General features: G+C 37.8%; 1 protein-coding gene across 1 annotated transcript in view; it reads right to left on the reverse strand.

Annotated features, from left to right (window-relative positions):
* Positions 1-24966, reverse strand: part of TAF3 (TATA-box binding protein associated factor 3) — a 168341-nt gene that overhangs the window by 13307 nt on the left and 130068 nt on the right. Inside the window, exon 4 of the mRNA XM_019644555.1 lies at positions 22794-22876. Coding sequence (XP_019500100.1) covers positions 22794-22876 — 83 coding nt within the window. The remainder of the gene's footprint in view (positions 1-22793; positions 22877-24966) is intronic.

Below are 24966 nucleotides of genomic sequence, written 5' to 3' on the forward strand. Positions count from 1 at the left end.
TGTGCGGAAGAGGGGGTAGTCTTATACGGCGAGTATATAACAAACTCTGTATTTTGAGTGGAAATGTTAGGGGGTCGTCTTATATGCCCAGTCGTCTTATACGCCGGCAAATACGGTACTTGCAAAGAATCTCTTCCTTTTATCACTTTATTTCAACTTTTTGTTAGCTATTCTAGTGGAAATGTTGGAGGTAACAGCTGAACCTATTATCTAAAATGATTTTTTGATATTCACGTGCTCTAATATAGAATGATGATATGAAAGTGAGAATTATTTCTGAGTTGCAAGATGATGTAGTTAATTTGGAAAAAAGGAAACTCCAATTGCAGCTATACCACAAACCATAAATCTCAAAGGAATTAAAGATTTGGTAAAAGAAAACATAAAGCCATAAAAATACTCCCCGAAGTAAGTAAACATATGTTTTTAATCTTGGGATAGCGGAAGATGTTCTAAGCATCTCGGCAAAAGTAAAAAACATAAAGGAAAACAGTGATTTGATTGTGTAAAATCTTTAAAATATCATTAGCAAAGTTAAAAGGGAAATGACAAAATGAAGAAAATTATGTGCAACATACATGATAATGTGTCAGTCATTATTATATAAAGATTTCTTTCAAATCAAAACCCAAAAGACTAACACTGTTACTAGAACATGAGTAAAGGACCCAAGCAGGTAATACAGAAAAAAAGGAACACCAACAGCCAATAGGCAGGAAAAATATGTCCAATGTTCATGGTAATCAAAGACATGATCATGAAAACAACAATACCTTCTTTTGGGGTAAATATTAAAAAAAATTGACAACACCTAGTGATACCAAGATGAGGGAGTGGGAGGGATGGTTGGCACAGTGTTTCTGAATGGTTACCAAAACCTTAAAAATGTCTAAGTCTTGACCAGCAACTCCAAGTCTAGAAATCTATCCTGAGGAAATAATTGGACAGCTATGAAAAGATACAGGGTAAAGAGTGTTATTTGTAGCATTGTTTATGCTTGCAAAAAAACCAAAGAACTAACATGACTACAATTTAAAACACCCCAAAACAGGGGAATTGGTTAAGTTAATGATAACGAACAAAATACTATGCTGTCATTTGAAGAGACCCCTCTCTCCCTCCCTCTCACTCTCTCTCTCTTACACACACACACACACACACACACACACACACACACACACACACACACGCCCCCAAAAAGGTTATGGGTAGTATGTATAATGGGATCCAATTTTTGTAGAAAAAAAAAATCAAGCAAGAATGTATGAGTGTGTACTTAAAAAAAGTTTTTAAAAAATACACCCAAATGTCCAGAAGTTGGCTGTACATGGTGGGACGACAGGTGTTTTTTTCCTTCTGGTTTAGCTATAATTAACAAAAAAATTATGAATAAATGAAAAGAACTTGTCACAATATACACATCTGAAGTGCTGCTGGGAATTTTTAAAAGGTGGTTTAATTGAGTTGTACATGTATAATTTGTTCACTTTTGTGGACATATGTTATACCTTAATGAATTACTGGGAAAATATGATGGCTTGGCTAAAGCCTTCCACACAGATGTTGACCATGGTCTAGCTATAAACTCGTGGAATAAAAGTCCTGAGCTAAATAAAAAAGATGCTCCATTAGTGTATCTAAGCTGAGCGTATCATCATTAACAGAGATCAATAAGAAAAGGATCCAGGGAGAGGAACACCATAAAACTATGCTATTTTTGTACATAATTAAAATCATAAATTTGAACAGCCCTTAGATACTAAGGTTAGTTCATAGTCTTGGGTCTTTTCCAAGAAAAATAACATCTGCGGTTGCAATATACCCCAATGATGTGCATATCTGTCTTTATCACCCACATTTGGCAGTACATTTCTTGGAAGAAAGGTATGCATCTTATTTGTCTTTGAATTATTTAAACACAGTGTCTTAATACATATTCATCAACTTTAATAAGCTGAATGGCTAATATGGCACTGAGAATGCTCCTATGAAAATATTTCACTTTTATATATTTTTGTCTGTTTAAAATGTTTTAAAATAGGCCAATTTCCCCTATTCTTTCCTTCCTTCCACACTAGTTCCATAGTGAGTTCCAACCACTGGGATTTCTGTTAACCAGCATGGATTCTAATTCCTCATCCTCAGCCCAAGAAGGATGACCAAGGTATAAGCACATCATGGTTTCATTCTAATTGTTGTCCGGAAATGCTTTTAAATTGCTTTAAGCTATACCAAACACACAATGAATATTATTTGCCTTACCTGGCTGTTTTCCAATCCCCTTTCACTTTCTTTCTACTTTTCTTAGATTTCTCCGTTATCTATTATGTAACGTCTGTAATGGTGCCCAGGAGAATGGCAATACAGCCAGTAGATAGAAACGGATTGTTGACTCATTTTATGGGGCCGTACCTGGAATCTCAGGACTATCTACTCGTACATATCTTCTTATTTCTCAATTTAGAGAAACGGCATTTGGATGAAAATAACTCATAATAAAAATAATCCTTCCAACATGCCTAATATTCCCCTCCGACTCAATTAAGTTGCTCCTTTAAAACTGTATATTTCTTATTCACATTTTCTGAGTGGCAAAAGGACAAACATTACAGTGGCTACTAAGTACTGATGAGATGAAACAAGTCCTAATTTCCTGTTTTCCAGAGATTGGACGGGTATTATGTAGGCTCTGTAAAGGGACTTATTTTTCCCAGCTCTCTTGAATTTCCTGAGATTCTTCACTGGAGTTTGAAAGTTATTTTTTTATTTTAGCTGTTAAGTTACTTTTGTGGTAAATGGATACCCAGTTTTACAAGCAATCCTTTTATTATCTCTTCAATTCTGAATATTATACAAAAAAATATATAAACAGTATGACAGGCTATAATTTCTCATCACCTGTGCGATAAACCACCGTCACTTACCTAATAGGATCACTGTAAACATAACTTTGGATTCCTGTCGGGCCTCCTTGCCAATCTTTACTGTTGCATACTGCTAAACAGTGTTTTGCTTCTCCATATTTTTCTCCCTGAAGTATCACTATTTCCCTCCTATTTAACTGCACAGTAAGTTCTCCTCCGGCGCTCTCTGTTGAATAAGCAAAGTCTCGCAGAGTAACCAACACCGCCCACAGCTGTGTCCCACAATGGCTCCGTGCTGCTAACATTACATCTTTTGGAGGATTTGATCAGAGTGCCCTAACTGCTATAAACACTGGCGTTATTCATAAAACGTGCAGAAGGAGGGATTTTCAACAGGATTTCTTTACCTGTTTCCCCACCACCAAACAGTGAAATAAATAGAATGGGTCATGAGCTGTGTGGCCTGTAATACAAACTCACAGTGTGACAAGTCAATAAGGAGCCAGTCCTCACCTCTCCAGCCACACGGAGCCTCCGAGGTTAGCGGCAAACACAATTTGGATATGTCTGTACAGGGAGTTTAATGATCCTCATTATTCAGCCATTGTGTGCAAACACTATGAAGCCAGTTATCTAAATTATCAAAGTCGGAATAACTGGCTACTTAACTGCACACAAGGTTCAAAAGTCCCCTCACAATGGCTTACTTATTTACCCTTAAAAGTGAACGGCCATTTTTAAGTGGTAACAAAATGATGCCATAGGTAAAAATTATTGTAATCACCTCCATGAATTTTACATAAACTTCGGAACAGGGAATTTCTCTAGTGTTTGGGAGAGAAAAAACAAAACAAACAAACAAAAAAACACTGATTAAAAAAAAAATGTTCCTTAAGCCACAACTCACTTTTCTTCAGATTTAAAATTTTAATTAATCTCAGAAATAGCATGCACCTTTGGAAATACTCCATAAAACAGATTCCCATGTTGTATTTTAAAGGAACTCCGTTCTTACCACAAACAAAAGACGATCACTGTGATTTCACTATATATTACTAACAGACTGCATAGTTGGGTCAGAGGCTACATAGAACATCCCAGCTTTGCTTTCTTACTTTTACTTTCAGAGTCCCGGAAACAGTAAGCCCACATGTAGTGGCCAGCCTCGACGGGCCTGCCTCCCAGTCTCCCCACACTGTGGAGTCCCCTCACAGAATGGGAAGGCAGCGGCTTTGCCGTGAGGACACTGAAGCTGCCTGAGGAAGAGGCCCGTGTGACCTGCAATGAGACCTCGTGCCAACAGCCAGTGAGGGACGGAGGCCTCCTGCCAACAGCCCTGCATGTGAGCCCACAGCACATTCTTGGTGGGACCGTCCAGTGATGGTTGCCACCGTCAACTTGACTAGAGGTCTGAGTCAGAACCACCCTGATTCCTGACCCACAGGAAACGAAAAGTAATACAAGTGTATTGCTTTAAAAGGCTGCTAAGTTTTAGGGTCATTTGTGATGCAGAAACAGAAGATATACCAAGTATTTAATTGATCTCATCGAGGTATATAAATGAATATTCAGACTTTAGGAGAAATTATAGAGCATTGGTACTTAAAATGCCAATTGTAACACAGTCATTTCCATATTTCACATTTGAATAAAAGGAACAAATACCCAAAGACAATTATGAGAATCAGTTTTATGTTGATTCTTCAAATCAATCATTACTTCTTAATCTCGATCCTTACAGCTCAACTTTTAGTATTCTTATAATTATAACACAGCTATAAATGGATTTAATTCCTCAAGCTCACATGGCTTGCCTCTTGAATATTTACATCATCTCACAAAATGGATATTTTATCTTGTCACAGACCAAGTACATATCAAGCGGCAAACATTTTATCTTTTAATTCAGGCACGACCTACTTGAGACATGAAACAAACTGCATGAGGTAATTAGAGGAAAATGCACCATTGTAGAATGTTCATTTCCGAAGGAGATACCCACATGATTATACTTTTACCGTCAACTATTCAAAATCTGTAAAATATCCTAAAAGGGTATTAATACTCAGATAAATGATAAATAGTGCATATTTCTGCATATTTACAAAAAGATATACTAGAAGGACAATAAAAAAAGAAACAAACATGGTAACCGACAGAGAAAGGAGTGTAAAGGGCAGAGGAGGGGGATGAAGGTAAGACTTCTCTGAATACATCTTATTATACAGTTTCAACTTTGGAGTCAAGTAAATGTTTTACATATTTAGAAAAATAAGTTTATAAAACTGCCTGCCAGTTGAAAATAAATGGGAATGAATGAAACTCAACATATATCATAATGGTGACCCAGGAAAAAGAAAAACCATTTTAGGCGACTTTAGGAGGACAATATTTTGGTCATACATCCACAGTGGATTTATTTTAAGAGCAATCAGATTGAAAAAAATTATCATCTTTAACTTCACTCAACAGTCTTATCAATTGGAAATGGCACTATAAATTCATAATTTGTTTCTTTTCAAAAACACCTATTTCCTAGTTCTGTCCGTTGTAAAGGTCTAGGAGCAAGGACTTCCCAGGAGCAACAGGCACTTCCATACCAGGTTGTGACTCCTAAGAACCAATCCTCACAAAAAGGCACCAATGTTCCCAGAAGGAATGACGGATTCCAGATCTGTGGCAGGAAATATATGAGAAAAACCTGGAATATGGGTACCAGAAAGTAAGAAAGCTATCAGATGAATGGGGTTGTGTGAAAGTTCAGAAGACAACAGGAAGGAGTTTCCATTGGCCAAAATGAGGTAATCTGAACATTAGAAAGAATAGGGGGAGATCTTTCCAAAACCTGAACTCAACTATCACCACAGGAGGTAACTATGGCGTCAACTCCACCAACTTCTTACACTGAAATTTGCCAAGTAGAAAGAAAGAATTAAGCATTTATCCTGCTTTTCCTGTAAGAATTGTATTTCAGGGAAACTAAAATGTCCCAGTTGATGAAGAAAAATTCACCTTTATTGAAGGATTTCAACTAATAAACATGAAAGGAATGATTAAATTAAAAAAAATCTACCACTTTGCAACTCCTAGTGAAATGAATGACCCAGTGTCACTAAGATGTGACAACCAGACATTATATGCCGACTGATGTGCAGTAAGAAATATATAGCAGCAAAATATCCATGTCAAAAAAAAAATGAGTTTGATATCATCAAATCTTTAGAGAGCTAAGTCTTTAGAGCTAAATGTCTGTTGTAGAGAGAGAACAATTTGAATGACACCACAAGGAAGTAAACAGACAAGTCCTGAAAGTGAGGACAAATGATCTGCTTTCTTCATGAAGTGAACTGTATGGCCAAAAGGGGAGATGGTGTGAGTGTGGCGCTCTAGATTAAAGGCACTTAAGAAACATAAGTCTGGTGCGGATCCTGATTCAAACCAACCAAACGTCAAAAGATATTTCTGAGACAAATGAAGAAATCTGAATAGGGCCTAGGTTTAGATACTAGCAAGACAAATGTTCACAGATACGGTGTAGGTAACGGTATTGTGATCAGAACAAGAAAATGACAGTGGGCTTGGGTTTGCTGGGGAATGCCCTAAGCAGGAAAAAAGAAGGATTAGGTCAAGCAAATGTGGCAAAATCAAATCTTCAGGTATTAAATCTATTAGGTAGGGAGTATATAAAAGTTTATTATTTTTTCTTTTGCTTGAAAATGTTCATAATCAAAAAATTTTTAATGTTGGTAAGGTGCACTTGATCCCGAATGACTGAGGATCATAAGACACAACAAAGCAAGGGCACATAATATACTGCTAGAGCAACAGAGTATCATTGAAACTCTTAGGGTACAATGTGCTTTGGTGATTTGCCTTAATAAATCTTTGCTTTTATTTTTCCTTTTCACATTTCTCCATTTCCATATCTTACAGATCAGTCAGGACTGACTCAAATTCTACTCCCCACAAAGCTTTTCTAACCCTTCCTAGCTGGAAGGAATCACACTCAACTTTTAGGTGTATCTCTGATAGCCTTTAACACGTTCTACCTACTATTGTATTATGATTATTTATATCTATGTTCCTGCGAAGAGAACCAACATCTGATTCAAGTTTACCATTTGTACTATCTCCTTCAACATAGGTGTAGTATATGTACACAATCAAAATTAATATCCGTTAAATGTAGATCAGTTTTTAAAAAAAATGTAAACCGAGAGGGGTGCCTAGGGCACTGTCAGGGTTCTTTTCACAAACCAAGTGCTCTGGAGTGAGGACTTCTAAAAGATTCTGTGATTTCAGAAAGGCTTCTGCTTCTCTCAGCAAATAAGAGGGTACCTGTAGTAGAAAAAGCTAAGCCAAGAGAAACTGAACATTCAACAGGCGAGACTTCACTTTTACTAGTACTCTCTGAGCCCAGTCTACAGAGGAGGATGCTACTTAGTAAAAGATGCTTTTAAAGGAAAATATGCTAAAGTTGCAAGTTAACCATAAAAAATAAACATTCATTCATTCATTTGTTCATTTATTTAGAATTAAATAACATCCAAGTATTTTGAAAACATTAAAAGCAATAAGAAGACATTCACTGAACTTGAAAAATGAACAAGATTGTGATTAAGATTTGTATCTCACTGGAGTGTTATAAATTCAGTTATTACTGAAGTCATGCTTGGAAAATCCAGCACTACTACTTCAAAATATATTAAAATTTGATAATAGCTGCTGTGTTTTCACCAAAAGTCACCATGCTTTAACATAAATTCTTATCTTCCTCTGTAAATAGCAGGGAAAACAAATATATATATTTATAGCATGTGATATGTATATAAATATATACACATATGTATTTTCATCTTTGTGGGCTAAAATAAGTAAATAAGTGAATGAATATATTATATACATACATGTTCTATACTCCTGACAGTTATGTATATATACAGTAATACCTCGGTTTGCGAGCATAAGTCGTTCCGGAAACAAACCACTCATATTGCAAGACATAACTTGTTTACCAAGTTAAAATGTAGTATTAGGTTGGTGCAAAAGTGATAGCGGTTTTTGCCATTACTTTTGCACCAACCTAATAGAAATGTTTGCTTGTCTTGCAGAACACTCGCAAACCAAGTTACTCACAATTAAGTGTATATTAATACACACTTAGTATATATAATATGATATATAGCATCTCCTGACAGTTACAGTGTAGTCTCCTCTTAGATTTATCTGTTGATCTTATATCTTTGATAATAAAAAATGATCTTCCAAAATGAGAGTGAAGAGAATTTTAACAGTATGTTTGGAAAAGAACATGTCCAATTGTTAAACTGTAAAATAGGGGATGAGATGAAAGGATGTTTACCCACATTCCCCCAAAATAAATTAGTTACAATAAACATTAACAAAACACTTAATCAGCAATCATTTTGGTTGCTTTGGCATATAAAGGACTTTTATGAATAAGAAGTCTCATTTTTTAAAAAAGGTGTCAAGGGAGTTTAAAGCAATAAATAAATAAATATCATATATAGAATAAAAAATGTTTCTTAATTTTTCTCTGAGGCAGGAAAGGACTTTTGAAATTATTACAGTGACTTGAGAGTCACACTCAAAGTTAAGATCACTCTAAAAGAAAAGAGAGATAAAGGGGAAACAAAAAGGAAGAAAAAGATAAGGTCGCTGCAGCTCCTACACACATAAAGACCTGAATAAAAAATTTCGTTGTGAGTTTTTGAGGCGACTTCAGATTTTGGTCCTCTTTGTCTCCTCACAGTTCTTTCCAGTAAGTATCCTCTAACATCAGGAATGTCCTAGAAGGGCAAGAAAAGTCACATACTTCCACCTGAGGGACCGTCTTTTCTTTTGTGAGGACTGCTTCATATCTGACTCCATCTGACTCCAAGATTGTGACCTCAGAGTGGGACTCTTCAGAGCACCCTCCGATGCTTTTCTTCCTCTTCCCCCACATTCCTGCCACATCAGTGGCATAGGCCCATCCACAGAGACCTTGGAATTAATGGGTAATCGCTGAGCCTTTCACTTAGATGTGTATGTGAGGGAGCACATGTGAGCAGAGCCAAATGTGCGGCAATCTTGAGAATTTATTCCTTATTTTTCTTTTTTTTACTTTCTTTTCTTCCAAGTTAAATAATGAGAATACTTTAAAGCACACATACTGATTTCTGGATGTATGCATGCATACAGGAAAATAATTCATACAAGAGAGGCCAGAAAAAAGAAGTAGAAGTAATTCAGAATTTACCCTGTTAAGATACTTCAAAAGTGGCCTAAATATAAGGCATATGTGAATTTCCTTGTATTTATTATAAGCTCAGTGAAAACAAAAAAGTAGCAAGACAACCTGCCTTACTTTGCTTTGAATGGTTTGATGAGGAAAAATTAGAACATGGCCGTTTACAACTTAAAATTGTAATTTACTCATTCTGTTCATTTTATTTCAGAGCCACCGAGCCTAACAGTATTAATGACTAAATGTTAAATGTTTCTATGTGTTTTAGCTCACATGTGCATATATACATAAATCAGTATTCCATCAACTGGGTCGTAACATACATTAAAGCTTTGTTCAAAAACAGGTTCACGTCCAACATCAGTCAAAAGTGCTCTAATAGTTAATCTCAAAGAAAAACAAAAAAATCCCTTTAAATATATAGTTAATTTCAACTGGGTCTGTTCAAAAAACATAGAATTCTAAAAGGAGTTTTACAAGTCTTTTAATTACAATAAATTTAGAATAATACTATATTTAAGATACGGCACATTTATTAAAATCAGGTAAGTATATTGTATCACAAACATAGTTTCTATATATATATATATATACCAGGAGTATTATTTCTCAAACTCTGGATCATGGACCAGTACCAGTTACTGACTAATTTCTACCCAGTTAATATTATCTGCATCTGAAGTCAGAGAAGGTTTTTGTAACCAAAGCTGAGATATTGTAAAAGAAATGACTGGAGAATACCATTGATAGCAAAGTGTTAATATTACTCATATACTACAATCTCCAGAAACTAGGATGTCCACTTTTAAATATGACCATACAGTAAGGTAACACAAATTTTGTAGTTTCTATCAAAAAAAGTTGTAATTTAGTATCTATAGTGTACACAGCACCAAATAAGGAAACTCCAAACTCTTCCTTACTAATGTTATCAATGACTCATAGATTGAAATTCCAAACCAGATAATATTAAATTTGGCTAAGCAATTTCATGGTGCCTAATATTATATTTCATAGGAAATTTAAAACAGCCAAGAAAATTTATGGGAAGAAAGATTCACAAATAAGTGATGCAAATAGATATTTCACAACACCAGAAATGTAAATAAAAGTGTTTGCGTATACATACATAAATAAATTCAGCATAGCAGAAGATCTAAGCAAGCTAGAAGTAGAAAACTTAAAAAATTCAACGATTACACTGCAGAATGCACATCTGTTGTATCTGCCCATTTATATGCAGCACCCATTTCCCCTCCTGCCTTCTGCCTCCCTCTCCTTCCCTTCAGTCCATCTGGTTAGGATAGCCTTTATCTCACCCCTACTTCCAAGACAGGATGCATGAGCCAGGCCACATACAGCACCACAACCCTATGGCTACAGGGAGTGCTTGGGGACGAACGTAGAATCCCAGCTGGGCCAATTTCCTCTAGGTGATAAACTGGTAGAAAATGTACTTGAATTTACAACAGGCCATCTCTGCCACAACTGGAAACATGGCTAAGCTGACAACAGTATACAAAATGCCGGGGGGAAAAATCTATACGATGACTACAAAACAGGCAACAAAGAAAACACTAAAGCTTTTTTTACAAAGTTTTTATTCTGGCATCTATTCAAAAGTAAACTTTTTTTTTAAAATAAAGGTTTTATTGGGGAATTGAGGGGAGGAAACAGCATTGGGAAATCGGGGAAGGGGAACAGACAAGTTGCTGTCCTTTTGTTCTTCTGTCTAGTTGTGGAGGACGTCGCTTCACTGGCCCGTGTTGGTACTGTGATCATTGCGCTCTTCCCGGCTGAGGCAGATAGGTCGCTAGCCATTGGACAGCTACTCACAGCAGCTCATGCCAGCTGCCGGCCACTCACAGTAGCTCAGGGCAACCCACTGCAGCCCCACTGCAGCCTACGCCATCACCGGCGACTCATGGCAGCCCAGCTCCAGGTCGAGCTGTTGTTCACCATATTAGCTGTAGAGGGCACAGCGTCACTGGCCCTAACGTGGGATCCAAACCCTGGCCCTGCTGCTCAGAGCTCGGGCTTCCAAGACAACTCTTAACCAACGAGCCACTTAGTGGGCCCAAAGTAAACTTTTAAGTGTGGAGCACAAACAGTATACCATCTTAGAAATTCACAAGGGATTTATAACAGACACTTGTTTTCAAAAAGAGATACTCTCCAAAGAACTAAAGAAAATACCCACTTGATTACCTCAATTTATCAGCAGCAACCAAATGCATTCGTCTTAAAAACTTTTTTTTTTAAAAACTGGATACTTACAAACATCTGAATAAATTCACAATATTTACCCCATCCCTTTCTCAGATTAATCTGATACATGAATTCCAAAGCACAGGCACTACCACAAATAAAATAATTATTTGTAGTTCTTTATGAACCCCCCCCCCCCCCGCAAAGAGATGGAGATGACCCCAAGGACCTACATGTTTCAGAAGATTCCCGAGAACAGCCTGAGTAAACATGCTAACTATTCTTAAAACCAAAATCCCCCCCTGAAGAAAGGATTTCTATAAAGTGAACTCACAGGTCCATAGCTATACATATAAATACCTTATTAGCTGTCCCAGAGTCTCGTAGAATTTCAGCACCATTAGACCTAACTAATCCTTCTTACATGTAGTCATTTCATTCTCATTTACTGTTGATGGGAATTTTAATTGGCATGGCCTTTAGGATGATAATTTGGCATAATAATCTCTTAAAAATCTTAACTGTTCAAATTCTTTGACCTAGCAACATTTGAGTAAACAAAGATCCATATAGGATGCTGTTGTTTCTTTGTTACAGCAAAATCTGGAACAACTCAAATGTCCAAAAATTGGTGACTAAAAGGACAAACAAGATACAATAGTGAAATAAAATACCACGTCATATATACCTGGGAAAATGTCTATGATGTATTTGTTAAAGGGCAGGGGTAGGGGGGGGGTTGGAGGGGGGGAAGTTGTAGAACTGTGTGTGGAAGATAACCCCACTTTGTTTTTTAAAAAATGCTGAAACACACACCAAACAATATCAGTAAATATTGTGGGAAGCATGGGATTTAGGAAAACTTTCACTTTTTAAGTCACACATTTCTAAACAGTGTATCTTAAAAACAAAACAAAAAAACACTGACCATATGTTATTTTTATAATCAGTAAAAAAGATTAAGAAACAAAGCCATATTTAGTTAGCACTTGTTCAAAACGTGTTTTGAAAAGCCCTTTTGCTTCTTATACATGACTTTATCCAAAGGACATAAAACTATAGGTAAGGGCTGGCCGAGTGGCTCAGTTGGTTAAGAGCTCGCTCAAGAGTTTGAGCTCTGAGCAACAGCGGTTCAAGTCCTGGCCCGAGCTGAGCTGCCACTGAGCTGCCAACAGGTGGCAGGATGGCTCAGCTAAAAACAAAACAAAACAAAACAAAAAACCAACAACAACAACAACAAAAAACAATATAGGTAACATCTTGGTAAAAAGCGTTTCTCTTTAGGACAAATGTCCATAGTCAGCATTAAAAGGAAGAAAACATATTACTAACATTTATTAAAAATGGACGTTCTGAGAGCTTGCTCAAGAGTGCGAGTGCTGATGTTGTACAGCTGAAACTGAGTCTAAAAAAATGTGTATTTCACAATAAAAAATAATTAAAAAAAAAAAAGCACGAGCGCTGAGCAACAGGGTTGCCGGTTCGATTCCCAGCCCGAGCTGAGTTGCCACTGAGCTGCCAACAGGTGGCAGGATGGCTCAGTTAAAAAAAAAAAAAAGCAGGTTCTGGCCTCATCATCAGGAGACAGAAAACATAAGAAGAACAAGGCTGGGGAAATAATGGTGTGTTCAATTTGGGGAATGCTGTGTTTGAGGTTCCTCCAGTCTGCCCAGTCAGAACTTTCTAGCAGGACAGGCTCACACGTACCTTAGGGGAGAAAGCTGAGTTGGACATGAAGATTTGGGACTCATCGTCGCATAATTTTGAAATACAAAGCGTGAATAAGAAAATTTAGGGAGAAAGAACAGAGCAGTTGGCCGAGGGCAAGAAGAGAAAGAAAAGAAGTCCATAAAAAAAAAAACAGAAGGAATGATAAGAGAGAATCAGATGAGTGTAGTATGAAGAAAAAGAAAGGCCAGAAAGTTTCAGAAAAGGTCCAGGGAAACACGTCCACCACAGCAGAAGGAAGGCTATGACCCAGGCGGGAGCCGTGTCCCTTGGTGTGTTTCAGGATCTGGGTGAGAGCTTCAGAGAAGTTTCTGGGGCAGCAACCAGAATGCAGTGGGCTTAGGGATGAAAAACTGGGAGAAAGGACGTATGAACAGTAAGTTTTGAGAAGTCAGAATGAGATGAGGAAGTTATATAGCCTTTCTCTCATCTACTGGGGAGGCGTGGTGAAGGTGAGAAGGTTTCGGATGGGAAAATACAAGGCCCAAGGAAAGATATGAGAAACAGGAAGGAGAGGAAGATACAAAGGAGAGGAGATAATGATGGGAAGTAACTGGGGGGTGGGGGAGAGGGGACAAGGGGTGGGGATGAAGGGGGACACAAGAGGAGAAGCTGACCCTAAAAGTAGGGAAGGTGCTGTGGTCCTTCTTGGAGCCAGGAAGACAGCGCTGAGGATAGTTTGGAACTCCAAAGAGTAAATCCAAACAGGCAGGGGTCAAGCAGCTAGTCGGTAACTCACGGTGACATATCCCTCAGCCTATGCGTTGAGACTTTGGCACCCAGTTTTAAAAGGCTGTGATACTGCAAACCACTGAGGTCCTGCAGTGACACGAGTACCCATCTCATGGGCTACAAAGTACAAAGGCGGGAGTGGGAATAAGGAAGAGACACTACACTACGCCTCTAAAGTCTTTATGTAAGTATTTTAATACTACTATAGCCCCATAAAATGACAGGAGATAAAAGAAGGCAAAGAATTTAAATTGTCCACAGGGTTGTCAGTAATAATACGAGTGCCTGAGAGTCTTCAGTAGGTACATATTCTTCTTAAACCCTAGAAAGTGTGAGTAGTAGTTTGATCTTTAGGGGAAATTATGGTCAGATAATATCCAAAAGGTTAGCATGATATAGCTAAATTATCTCTGCCTGTCACAGGTTAAAGAACATTTAAATTCTGGAGGTTCACATCAGCTTTTTCTAGATAACAAATCTTAAGTACCTCCCTATATTCACTCAATTAGTGATCTGGGGCCTCGATAACACTGCAGAGAGGAACTTTCCAACTATCATTCAAATCATATCTAAAAAGGTGGTCATAAATATTTTAAAACCTAAGTGAACTAATAAGACCTAGGCCCATTAAGGATAAGATCTTTTACAACAAATTAAATAAAACAATTTATTGAAGTCTGGACTCCAGATAAGCTAGATTTACTAGCTGACCTTTTATTCATTTAAAGAACAAAATTAGCTCTAATTGCATTAGAATGGAACCCAGTAAATTTCCCCAAGTCTTCTAATGTGGCATCTGTGTAAGGACTGCTGTAATTGTTTACAAGTAAGATGGAAATGCTTTGATTATAATCTTTCCACTTGTTTTACTATGTAGTAAAAGCATTTCCCAAAACCTAAAGCCAGTTTTTCTGACAGTATACTATTTTTTCTCTTAAACATACTGCATCTTTCGTGTTAATGAACAAACTACAATGTGTCAGAGGAAGAAGTTAAACTCGGAGATGTCATCGCAATTTTCGGTCAGTAAAAATGAGACAGTAATATAAGGAGGTCAAGAACTTCTTGTCTGGAAAAATCAGAAAAGGGCTGAAGACCTGCATAAGAAAAATTTTCACTGTCTGCTTCCTCCCAGTTACCACTGAGACAATAGCTTTGAATGTGTTGCATTTGTAAGTACAATAAGGTGGCCAGAAGAGTAGATGCAATCCACAACTTGTGTTTTAGTTGTTCAGCTGCTAGGAAATTTCATGTGTAATGTTACTATCTTTCACTGGCATTAAAATTAAGTCATTTGCTGTAAATTTTAAACATAGTCATTCTTAAGCTTTTGGTTATTGTTGTTATTTAGCTTCTAATATAGGCAAAAGACCTATGAAATGTTTCGGTATTAGTGGCAAGTTAACCAGGGCAAAACAAAGCTATCAACACTTCACAATCTTTTTTTCTTCGTTTTAAATCCAAAGCAGACATTTTCATTGGAAGGGAAACAAATTAAAAATAGAAAAGCAAAGAGCCTTCTAAGTGTGATGGATGATGCTCTGAAATGTCCTGAACTGTACTTCTAAAGGATCATTTTGTAAAAATCAACAAGCTCCTTTGCTCTGCTTCCTCAGCACGCTTTTATAAAAATACTAAATCTGACTGCCTTTTCCCCAAATAAAATAAAATGCAATAAATTACATCCATTGGTTTTGCCTGCCCTGCATCCCTTAATCTGGTAAGAGAGTCCTCCTTTCCTTCTGGAGCCTACCATTTGCCCTCTGACAGGGCTGTCTCCCCTGCCACTGGGGCTGCTGGAGCAGGCTGGCCAGCGGAGTCTCAGATGGGGACCGAGAAAGGATGCTGTGCAAGGGGCGGGTTTTCCCTAGGGATACTGAGCACTGAGAACCACATCAGCGGCCAGCGACTTGGACCATTTTTGCCACCACCCAGAGGCAGGACGGAGAAAAAAGAAAGTGAGTGGAGTCTTAATGACACTTTTTCAACCCAAATACTGCCTCACCTGAATTCAAATACACCCCTTTTACTTTGGTCCTTTAAGCTAGTCTGATTTGGGTTTTTGTCACTTGCATCCAAGAATCTTGACTCATACAAAAAGAAAATAAGTTTCAATTAGAGACGAGAAGACGCTTTACAGAGTCGATCTCTTCATCGAGTGTGCTTCTGTGCTATGTACCCCTGGATGGGGGCTGATGCAAGAAATCGAAAAATTAAACAAAAAAAAAAGCCTTCGTATCTGCTGTGAAAGCTGCTATGGAAGACACTGCTCCTTCTAATTTGGTTCCACACAGAAATAAGTTTTAAATCTAGTGCCTTGGGAAACTTTGTCTCTCCTGAGAAACTAAGAGGTACTTCAGTTTTTGCCTTATTGCCAGGAAGCCATAATCGTATTTGACATGTAATCATTTGCTTCTTTCTCTTCTCCTTGGTCTTACTTTTCCTATTTCGATTTTCTAGTAACTTAATTCTATGTTCTCTCTCTGAGTTACCCTCAACTTGCTTAGGCTGGAAATAAGTTCTATATGAATAAACAACATTTCAAGTACAGAGGGAAAATTCAGAAAGAGGAATAAGAACCATTTGCAATTATTTCTCTAAAGGACTTAGCACTAAAACACCACTACGCACGTTTCACCCTGCTAAATGTCTTTTGGCTAAGTCTGGCTACATCTAAAAATACAAAATGCTTTATTAAAAAATATTTTAAATGATTATTTTGTAATTGTCCATTAATCTCTACTTCTAGTTATACTGTCAAAAAGTGTTAACCTGAAAACTTTGAATCACAAAGACAACAAATATTTATAAATACTTTGTTTTTAAAAAAATAAACCCTTGGGCCAGTCAAGTGGCTCGGTGGTTAAGAGTTGGCTTGGGAGTGCGAGCTCTGAGCAGCAGGGCCGCCAGTTCGGATCCCACATGGGCCAGTGACGCTGTGCCCTCTACAGCTAAGATGGTGAACAAGAGCTCGACCTGGAGCTGGGCTGCTGTGAGTCGCCGGCGATAGTGTAGGCTGCAGTGGGCTGCCGTAAGCTACCGTGAGGGGCTGGCAGCCAGCGTGAGCTGCCGTGAGCCGCCGTGAAAGGCTATCCAATGGCCGGAGACCAACTGCCTCAGCTGGGAAGAGTGCAATGATCACAATACCAACATGGGCCAGTGAATAGATGTCCTCCACAACTAGACTGAAGAACAAAAGAACAGCAACTTGTCTGTTCCCCTTCCCCAATTCCCCAACGCTGTTCCCTCCCCCAACTCCCCAATAAAACCTTTAAAAATAAATAAATAAATAAATAAATAAATAAACCCTTACGTTTCTCAAGATTAATATGCAAAATTAATGATCCCATTTTCATAGTATCTATAAGTAATTTAGAAATTCCAACTATTAAAAAGCCCTCTCCCAGGCATAAGCTAAACTCTGTAAACTGTAGCAAAATCCTGAATTACTGACATGAAAAGGAAACCATCACATTTTCAGCACCTCTGCTAAGAGAGGTGTCTGATCAATGAAAGAATTTCCTGAATTGTAAGCAATCTGATAATTTCACGGCTGTATTAACACTGGAAATAAAAATCTTAGCAGAAAGAAAACTATTGGGTTGTCGGAAAAGTCACGACGCATTTTTGTAATGAAAAACAGAAAAAATACATCATGACTTTTCCAACAACCCAATATAATTGCCAGCAGTAAAGTGGTCACTGAAAATATCTCAGCACAATTTGCATATTTTGGAAAAGGGGTTACATTTGTAAAAGAGACTATCTATTGTGACCCTCTCAGTCCAAAAAAAATTTAGAGTTATCTTTGATAATAATACTGTTCTCTGAAAGGCATCATTAATGATTCTGTGTCATGATCAAATATACTATTAGGTATGAACTGGAAAAATGACCGAGCATTACTGTATATTTGAAGCATCCCAATTAATTACCCCTTTTCTTATGAGGTCATTCAATAAGGGAAGCCATGTCCTGACAGCAGAAGGACCAGCTCACAATTTCTTCAACACAGTAAGTCCATCGACCAGCCTAATGGAACTGACAGAAGAGCTGCCCGCCCAAGGGGAGATGGGAGGAGTGTGTGGAGAGGGGGATAGAAGCTTCCTCTCCAGTCCCAGCGAGAAGACAGCATTAAAGAGACATCTGAGAAGTGGGAGGGGGGAGGAATGTTTACTCCCCTAACTGCCACTATTCACCCCAAAATCTTTAGATACATTTACATTTTTCTTAATACTTTACCAGTATTTAAAATCATCTTTATGAGAAACTCCTTTAACAGAATTTTGAGCTTTATAAGTTATAGCCACACATTTAAACTTAGAAGAGTTGTAGGTCCTGTTCTTTCATGTCTTTCTTGACAATCCTATCTAAACGGTCCCTGGCCCTAAGATACTCCATCACTTTACTTTGCTCTATTTTCTTCATAGGAATGAATGAATGAATGAATGAATGAATGCCATAAGTTAGCCCACTCTTCCTACACTTGCTCAAAATAAACGAATTCAGTAAATATGAAGATTCAGATGACAAATAACATCGCAACACTAGCCGTGCTCTTTGTCACCAAGTCCAAGTGGCACCTCAGAAACCTGACCAAATATAGGCAGCTGTTCCCAGGCAAAACTTGATTGTCACGCCAGGCTCAGATATGTTAGCGATTTACTTGAATGTGTTGTTTCTTCCCATTCGTACTACTCCAATAAACTTTATAGGTGTTGAGATTGTAATTTCAGGTTAGTAAGGTTAGTATTTTAGCTTCATCTTCAATACAGACTAAGGGAACTCTGGATACCCACTACTGGGGTACATGCTAAAGGAATTTGAGGTGCTTGCAAAGTCACCTTGAATTTTAACACTCAGGAGGAGGTACTGACCCACAATAGACCCTTTAGAATATAATTTCCAGGCACGTTCAATCAAGGCAAACACAAGGTACCTCTGTCTTGCTTAAAGGAACAATAACAGAGACTAGAGGAAATAATCTAACCTCAAAGTACTTTCCTGGATCAAGGGCAGAAGACATAACTTCTTTATTTAAGAAGATGTAGAAACTAAATATTGTCTTAAAGATCTTTCAATGAGAGGGTATAATTTGAACCCTGTAAAGCTTTTTCCCTTTTCCTATAATTTCAAAAGACTCTATTCTCTGCCTGTTTTTCACCAATAAACAACCCCCTCCCCAGACTATTCAACCCCCACTTTTGAATCCCAGTCTGCTCATTAATTTCACTTCAAAAGAGTATCATTACACCCCCAAGTGCGTCCAAGCTAAGTAAAAGCACATTTGTATGAATCCAGTGCCTCTTTCCCATTATCACTGCCATGAAATAAGCCATGTATCCTTATGGTACAACGAGAGATTATTTTTAACTTCATGTAATTTTCATGCGTCATAAAATATTATTATTTTAATTTTTTTCAACTATTCTTAACTTGCGAGCCATACAAAATCAGGCCTGGGATGGAGCAGGCCCATGGGCCATAATTTGCTGACCTCTGATTTCGATTAAAAAAAAACAAAACAAAACAACAAAAAACTTTACTGATTAAGTTATATAACATGCTATTACTGTGTTGGGCCTCTTTTTCTCTCTCTTCTTTTAACATGTAATATATTTTACTTAATTTATTCCTTTGTTCATTATAAGTATTTCCATGAGTCTGACTTTGGTCAAATGATTATTATTCATATAACATGGGGGTTATTTACCTAAATATCTGAAAGTTCACGTTATATGATGCTATACAATTTGTCTAGAATGTCTGGGTATTATAATTTCCCCAATACTGTGTACCTTTTCTATCAGGATAATAGGATCTATTCCTCACATCTTCCAATATCGTAGTGACTTATTGAGAAGAGAAAAGGAGTCAACAGAATGACTGAAAGATGCGTGAGGATGGATGAGATGATTATTATTATCAATGCCTTTTTACAAACCTTATTTCTCTAAAGGGAATGCACAAGCCAAACTGTTTTGTGGAAGTAGAGATTAAGTAATAGTGAGTTACTGAGGAAACAAGAATAAATATGAACTGGTAGGAGAAAAGTATTTGTTGAAGATACATAAGAACATCTTCCCCTTAGAGACATAAGCCCAAGTACAGCATGCCCCAGAAAATGGTATTAATAGTTACTCTGCTTGGGTTTCCTTGCTCATCAGCCTCTGTCCTCTACTGGTTGAGGGATAAGGATGAATTTATTCAAATTTTTGTTGGTAAGGTCAAGGGTACCAGGCACTACCAGTATCTGGTTAAAAAAGAGCTGAATCTACAGTATTTTGTTACATTGTCTAAGTTTGTCAGCAATACTACCACCCATTGACTAGGTTTCTACTGACACAACCAAAAAGAGGATTGTGGAAATTATGCAGATAATTTAGATAAGAAAAGAACGAACTATCTGGATTTTCTTTCAATCTTCAGAAGAGTATACACTCTCCTAGAAGACCACGTTTGCTTCTATCTACCTATTCATCATAGTGATAATGGCCTTTTATCATTGCATTACATTTGGAATTAACAGAGCAGCAGCATAAATACAAACTTTAAGATGGAATGAACTGAGAACACAAAGCATATTTTCTGTTGTCTACCCTACCTATTGTATAAATCCATGGAGAGGTCCTACTTTCATATTTATGGTTAAAAACCAGATGAAAATTATTGGGTCGTCGGAAAAGTCATGACGCATGTTTGCAACAGATGCTAGTTCATTTTTGGAAGCACTAGGGTAATTTGCATCAATGTTACTGCTATGTCATTTGACAGCTGACAGTTCTAGCTTCATTCTAAAAAAAAAAATTGAGCGATTTGGTTGAGTTTTGGAGATTTTACAAGTTGAAGATGGACGACCAAACTGTGCATTTTCACCATATTTTACTGTTTTACTTTCATAAAGGGAAGAACACATGTCAAGCTTGTGAAAGTTGCATAAAATTTACGATGACAGTGCTCTACAAGAATGTCAGTGCCAACGATGGTCCACGAAATTCCGTGCTGGTGATTTTTTATCTCAACAATGTTCCTCGGTCAGGGAGGCCCACCGACATTGATGACGACAAAATAAAGGCATTGATCAAGTCAAACCAATGTTACATGACACGAGAGATTGCAGAAACATTGAACATCCATCATTCAAGCGTTCAGGACCACCTGAAGAAGCTGGGATATGTAAGCAAGCTCGATATTTGGGTTCCGCATGAACTCAAAGAAATTCATTTGATGGTGTGTATAAACATCTGCAATATGCTCATTAAACATGAGGAAAATGATTCTTGTTTTTTTTTTTTAGCTGAGTCATCCTGCTACCTGTTGGCAGCTCAGCAGCAACTCAGCTCGGGCTGGGCATCGAACCGCTGTTGCTCAGAGCTCGCACTCTTACGCGAGCTCTTAACCAACTAAGCCACTCGGCGGGCCCCGAAAACAATCCTTTTTTGAAGCGACTGATAACTGGTGATGAGAAGTGGATTGTTGACAACAATGTGGTGCGCAAATGGTCTTGGTCCCGATGTGATGATTCGCCTCAAATGACATCGAAAGCAGACATTCATCAGAGGAAGGTTATGCTCTCAGTGTGGTGGGATTTTAAAGGTGTCGTGTTTTTCAAGCTCCTACCAAGGAACCAAACAATCAATTCGAATGTGTAATGTTGGCAATTGGACAGTTTGAACAAATCCATCATTCAGAAAAGTCCAGAGCTTGTTAATTGTAAATGTTGTTAATTGTAAAGGAGTTGTATTCCATCGCGACAACACAAGATCACACACAAGTTTGATCGCCCGTCAAAAATTATTGGAGCTTCGATGGGATGTGTTGCCACACCCACCAGTGCCGTCAGACTTCCACTTGTTTCGCTCTCTTCAAAACTCCTTGCATGGTATTACGTTCAATTCAGATGAGGCTGTAAATCAGCACCTTGATCAGTTTTTCGCAAATAAAGACAGGTCCTTCTATGAACGAGGAATTATGAAGCTCACTGAAAGGTGGCAAAAGGTTATCGAACAAAATGGGCAATATATCATTGATTGATCTTTGTTCTTTATATAAATAAATGACCTTTGAAAAACATATACAAAATATGCCATGACTTTTCCAATGACCCATTAAATACCCTGTAAGCCTATTTTCTACACAATATTTGATTGTTTGCAATGTAAACTTAACCCATTTCCAAGCTTACTGATAAAAAATAAGGTTGTAAACTTGTACATTGAGCTTATGAAATTCATGTAAATGATATATAGTATGATTTTAGAATAAAGAGCATGATCTCAACATGATTTACAAATATCAATGTTTCATCACCTTATTAGGGTCATCTAAGAGCACTGCAGGCCTTAATTCACACTTAATAAACGAATAAAAGAAACACAGCCAACGAACTTACTTTAAAGAAGTGTGGGCTGATAGGAAGATTCCGTGACAATTAACACAAATAATTACAGCACACATAGAGTTTACATTTCCAGTTCTCTCTTAACAACAACAAAAAAGCAGACAATTAAGACTTCAGTTGTTACTATTATGTATCTTTGTTTTGGCAGTATCTTTGTTTTATGGGTGCAGAATAAAGCCATGTACCATCTGAGCAAGGAGAGAGTCTCTTCTTTGTTATGGTGACAGACAATATATAGATATTGAGAAGATATAACATTACATCTGCCTGGGTGTAATATGGCAGTTAGTCTATTCAATACACAGTTTCTTAAGTGTTCAGAAAACCAGAACTGTAAAAACCAGGCAGAAACAACATCATGTGCTAGTCTTTAAAGAAGAGAAAAAGAACAAGTGGAAAAAAAAGGATCCAATATGTTAAATAAAGTAATATGTATTTACTCCCAAGGAGAAAGCAATAAAAATTTGAAAATAAAGAATTCTCAAAATAAAACTTGACCTTACATGTTCATACCTGGAAAAGATGTGTAGGGTTCTAAATCCATTGGGAAAGTGTAGAGAAAATTCAGTTCAATTCATTTCACTCTAATTGAAAACATTTATATACTTACATCTTGTCTTGGCCAGCACCAACTCGGAGAGTCAACCTGGGGATAACTGGACTTGGGGCTGGAACAACTGGCTCCACTTTTATCTGTGGAAGTTAGGATATTCTAATTAAATATGTATTTTTTTTCAACAGAAGTGCCTCCTACTTCCCCATCTCCAAAAACTTGATAAGCAGGTTTAATCCTCAAGTGTGCTAACATGCTAGATGCAAAGATAATCTGGGCTCTCTAATGTTTTGGCTTCTCAACAGCTGAAGGCGGCCCGGCATCCTGAGAAATTCTACAGACTTTAATGACTATATGGAAATGTGGCAGTTACCTTTGTATTTTCTTAGTTTTGGTTAGTTTCTTGAATTTTACTGACAGCATTTTTTTTTTTAAGATTTTTATTGGGGAATTGGGGGGATGGGAACAGTGCTGGGGAATTGGGGGAAGGGGAACAGACAAGTTGCTGCCATTTTGTTCTTCAGTCCAGTTGTGGAGGACGTTACTTCACTGGCCCAAGTTGGCACCATCATTGCGCTCTTCCCTGGCGAGGCAGATCAGTCGCCGGCTTCTGGACAGCCGCTCACACTGGCTGCTGGCTACATACGGTAGCCCATGGCAACCCACTGCCACAGGGGCTGCAGCCTACGCCATCGCCGGCAACTCATGGCAGCCCAGCTCAGGTTGAGCTGTAGCTCAGCTTCTTAGCTGTGGAGGGCAGTGTCACTGGCCCTCATATGTGGGATCTGAACCGGGGCCCTCTGGCATCCCAAGCCAGTTCTTAACCAACGCGCCACTTGGCTGGCCCCGGATAGCATTTTTTAAAACAAAAATTGTCATCTAGATTCTAGACCAGCGGTTCTCAACCTTCCTAATGCCACGACCTCTTAATACAGTTCCTCATGTTGTGGTGACCCCCAACCATAAAATTATTTTCGTTGCTACTCTATAACTGTAATTTTGCTACTGTTATGAATCGTAATGTAAATATCTTTTTGTTTTCTGATGGTCTTAGGCGACCCCTGTGAAAGGGTCGTTCGACCCCCAAAGGGGTTGCGACCCACAGGTTGAGAACCGCTGTAGACCATTTGGTGGAGCATTTGAGTAGTTGCCAGACCAACCACGAGTAGAAAAAAAAATACAATGACATCTCCACCAGAAGATAAAAGGCATCTATCTATTTATGGGACTTGAAAAACATTAAACTCATCTTAAGTTTGCACTATCATACAAGAAAGCTGAAACACCAAGTGTAATTATACCATTAAGCTGTTCAATTTTTTGGCTAGTAGTACAAAGATCTGAAATACTGGAAAAGAAAAAAACATACATATTTTTAGAAAGGATTTGTGGTGAAGGCAATGGCTACTGAAAAGTTAAATATCTCACAAATATCTGAGCTAATAGCCAGAAAGGGAATTTATAAATTAAGTATGACGTTAACAGGGTTTTCTTCACAATTTTGGGTCTGACGATCCTATGGTGTAATAAGTATTTTGAATGAACAATCCAAATTATTATCTACCGGAGTTTTCCAACAGGGGTACATTGCCATTTTTGGTGGGGCGGTTCTTTGTTGAATGGGACTGTCCCAGGCACTGCCAGGGGTTTAACATGCCTGGTCTCTGGTACTATTATATGCACACTGCTAGTCACTGTGACAACTAGTAGCAAGCCACTGATTATCTAGTTCAAGCTCAAGAATTAAATTATCATGAAACAGCTTGGTGGTTTTAAAGGAGAGTGAATATATAACATAATAATATATCATATCACATATTGCACATTGTTTTCATATGCTTTTGCCTGTTCCCTTCTAAAGTTTATTTTATTTTTTTTGTCTTTTTTTTAAATTAAAATTTATTGGGGTGACAATGGTTAGTAGAGTTACATAGGCTTCAAGTGCACAATTTTAAAATACATCATCTATATATCACATTGTGTGTTCACCACCCACAGTCAGTTCTCCTTCCATCACCATATATTTGACCCCATTTACAGTTTATTTTTATTTATTTATTAAAAGATTTTTATTGGGGAATTGGGGGAAAGGGAACAGACAAATTGCTGTCCTTTTGTTCTTCAGTCTAGTTGTAGAGGATGTTGCTTCACTGGCCCAAGTTGGCACCATCATTGTGCTCTTCCCGGGTGAGGCAGATCAGTCGCCAGCTGCTGGCAGCTCATGCTGGCT

The sequence above is a fragment of the Hipposideros armiger genome, unplaced genomic scaffold (genome assembly GCF_001890085.2).
Source record: "Hipposideros armiger isolate ML-2016 unplaced genomic scaffold, ASM189008v1 scaffold_88, whole genome shotgun sequence".
Taxonomy (NCBI): domain Eukaryota; kingdom Metazoa; phylum Chordata; class Mammalia; order Chiroptera; family Hipposideridae; genus Hipposideros; species Hipposideros armiger.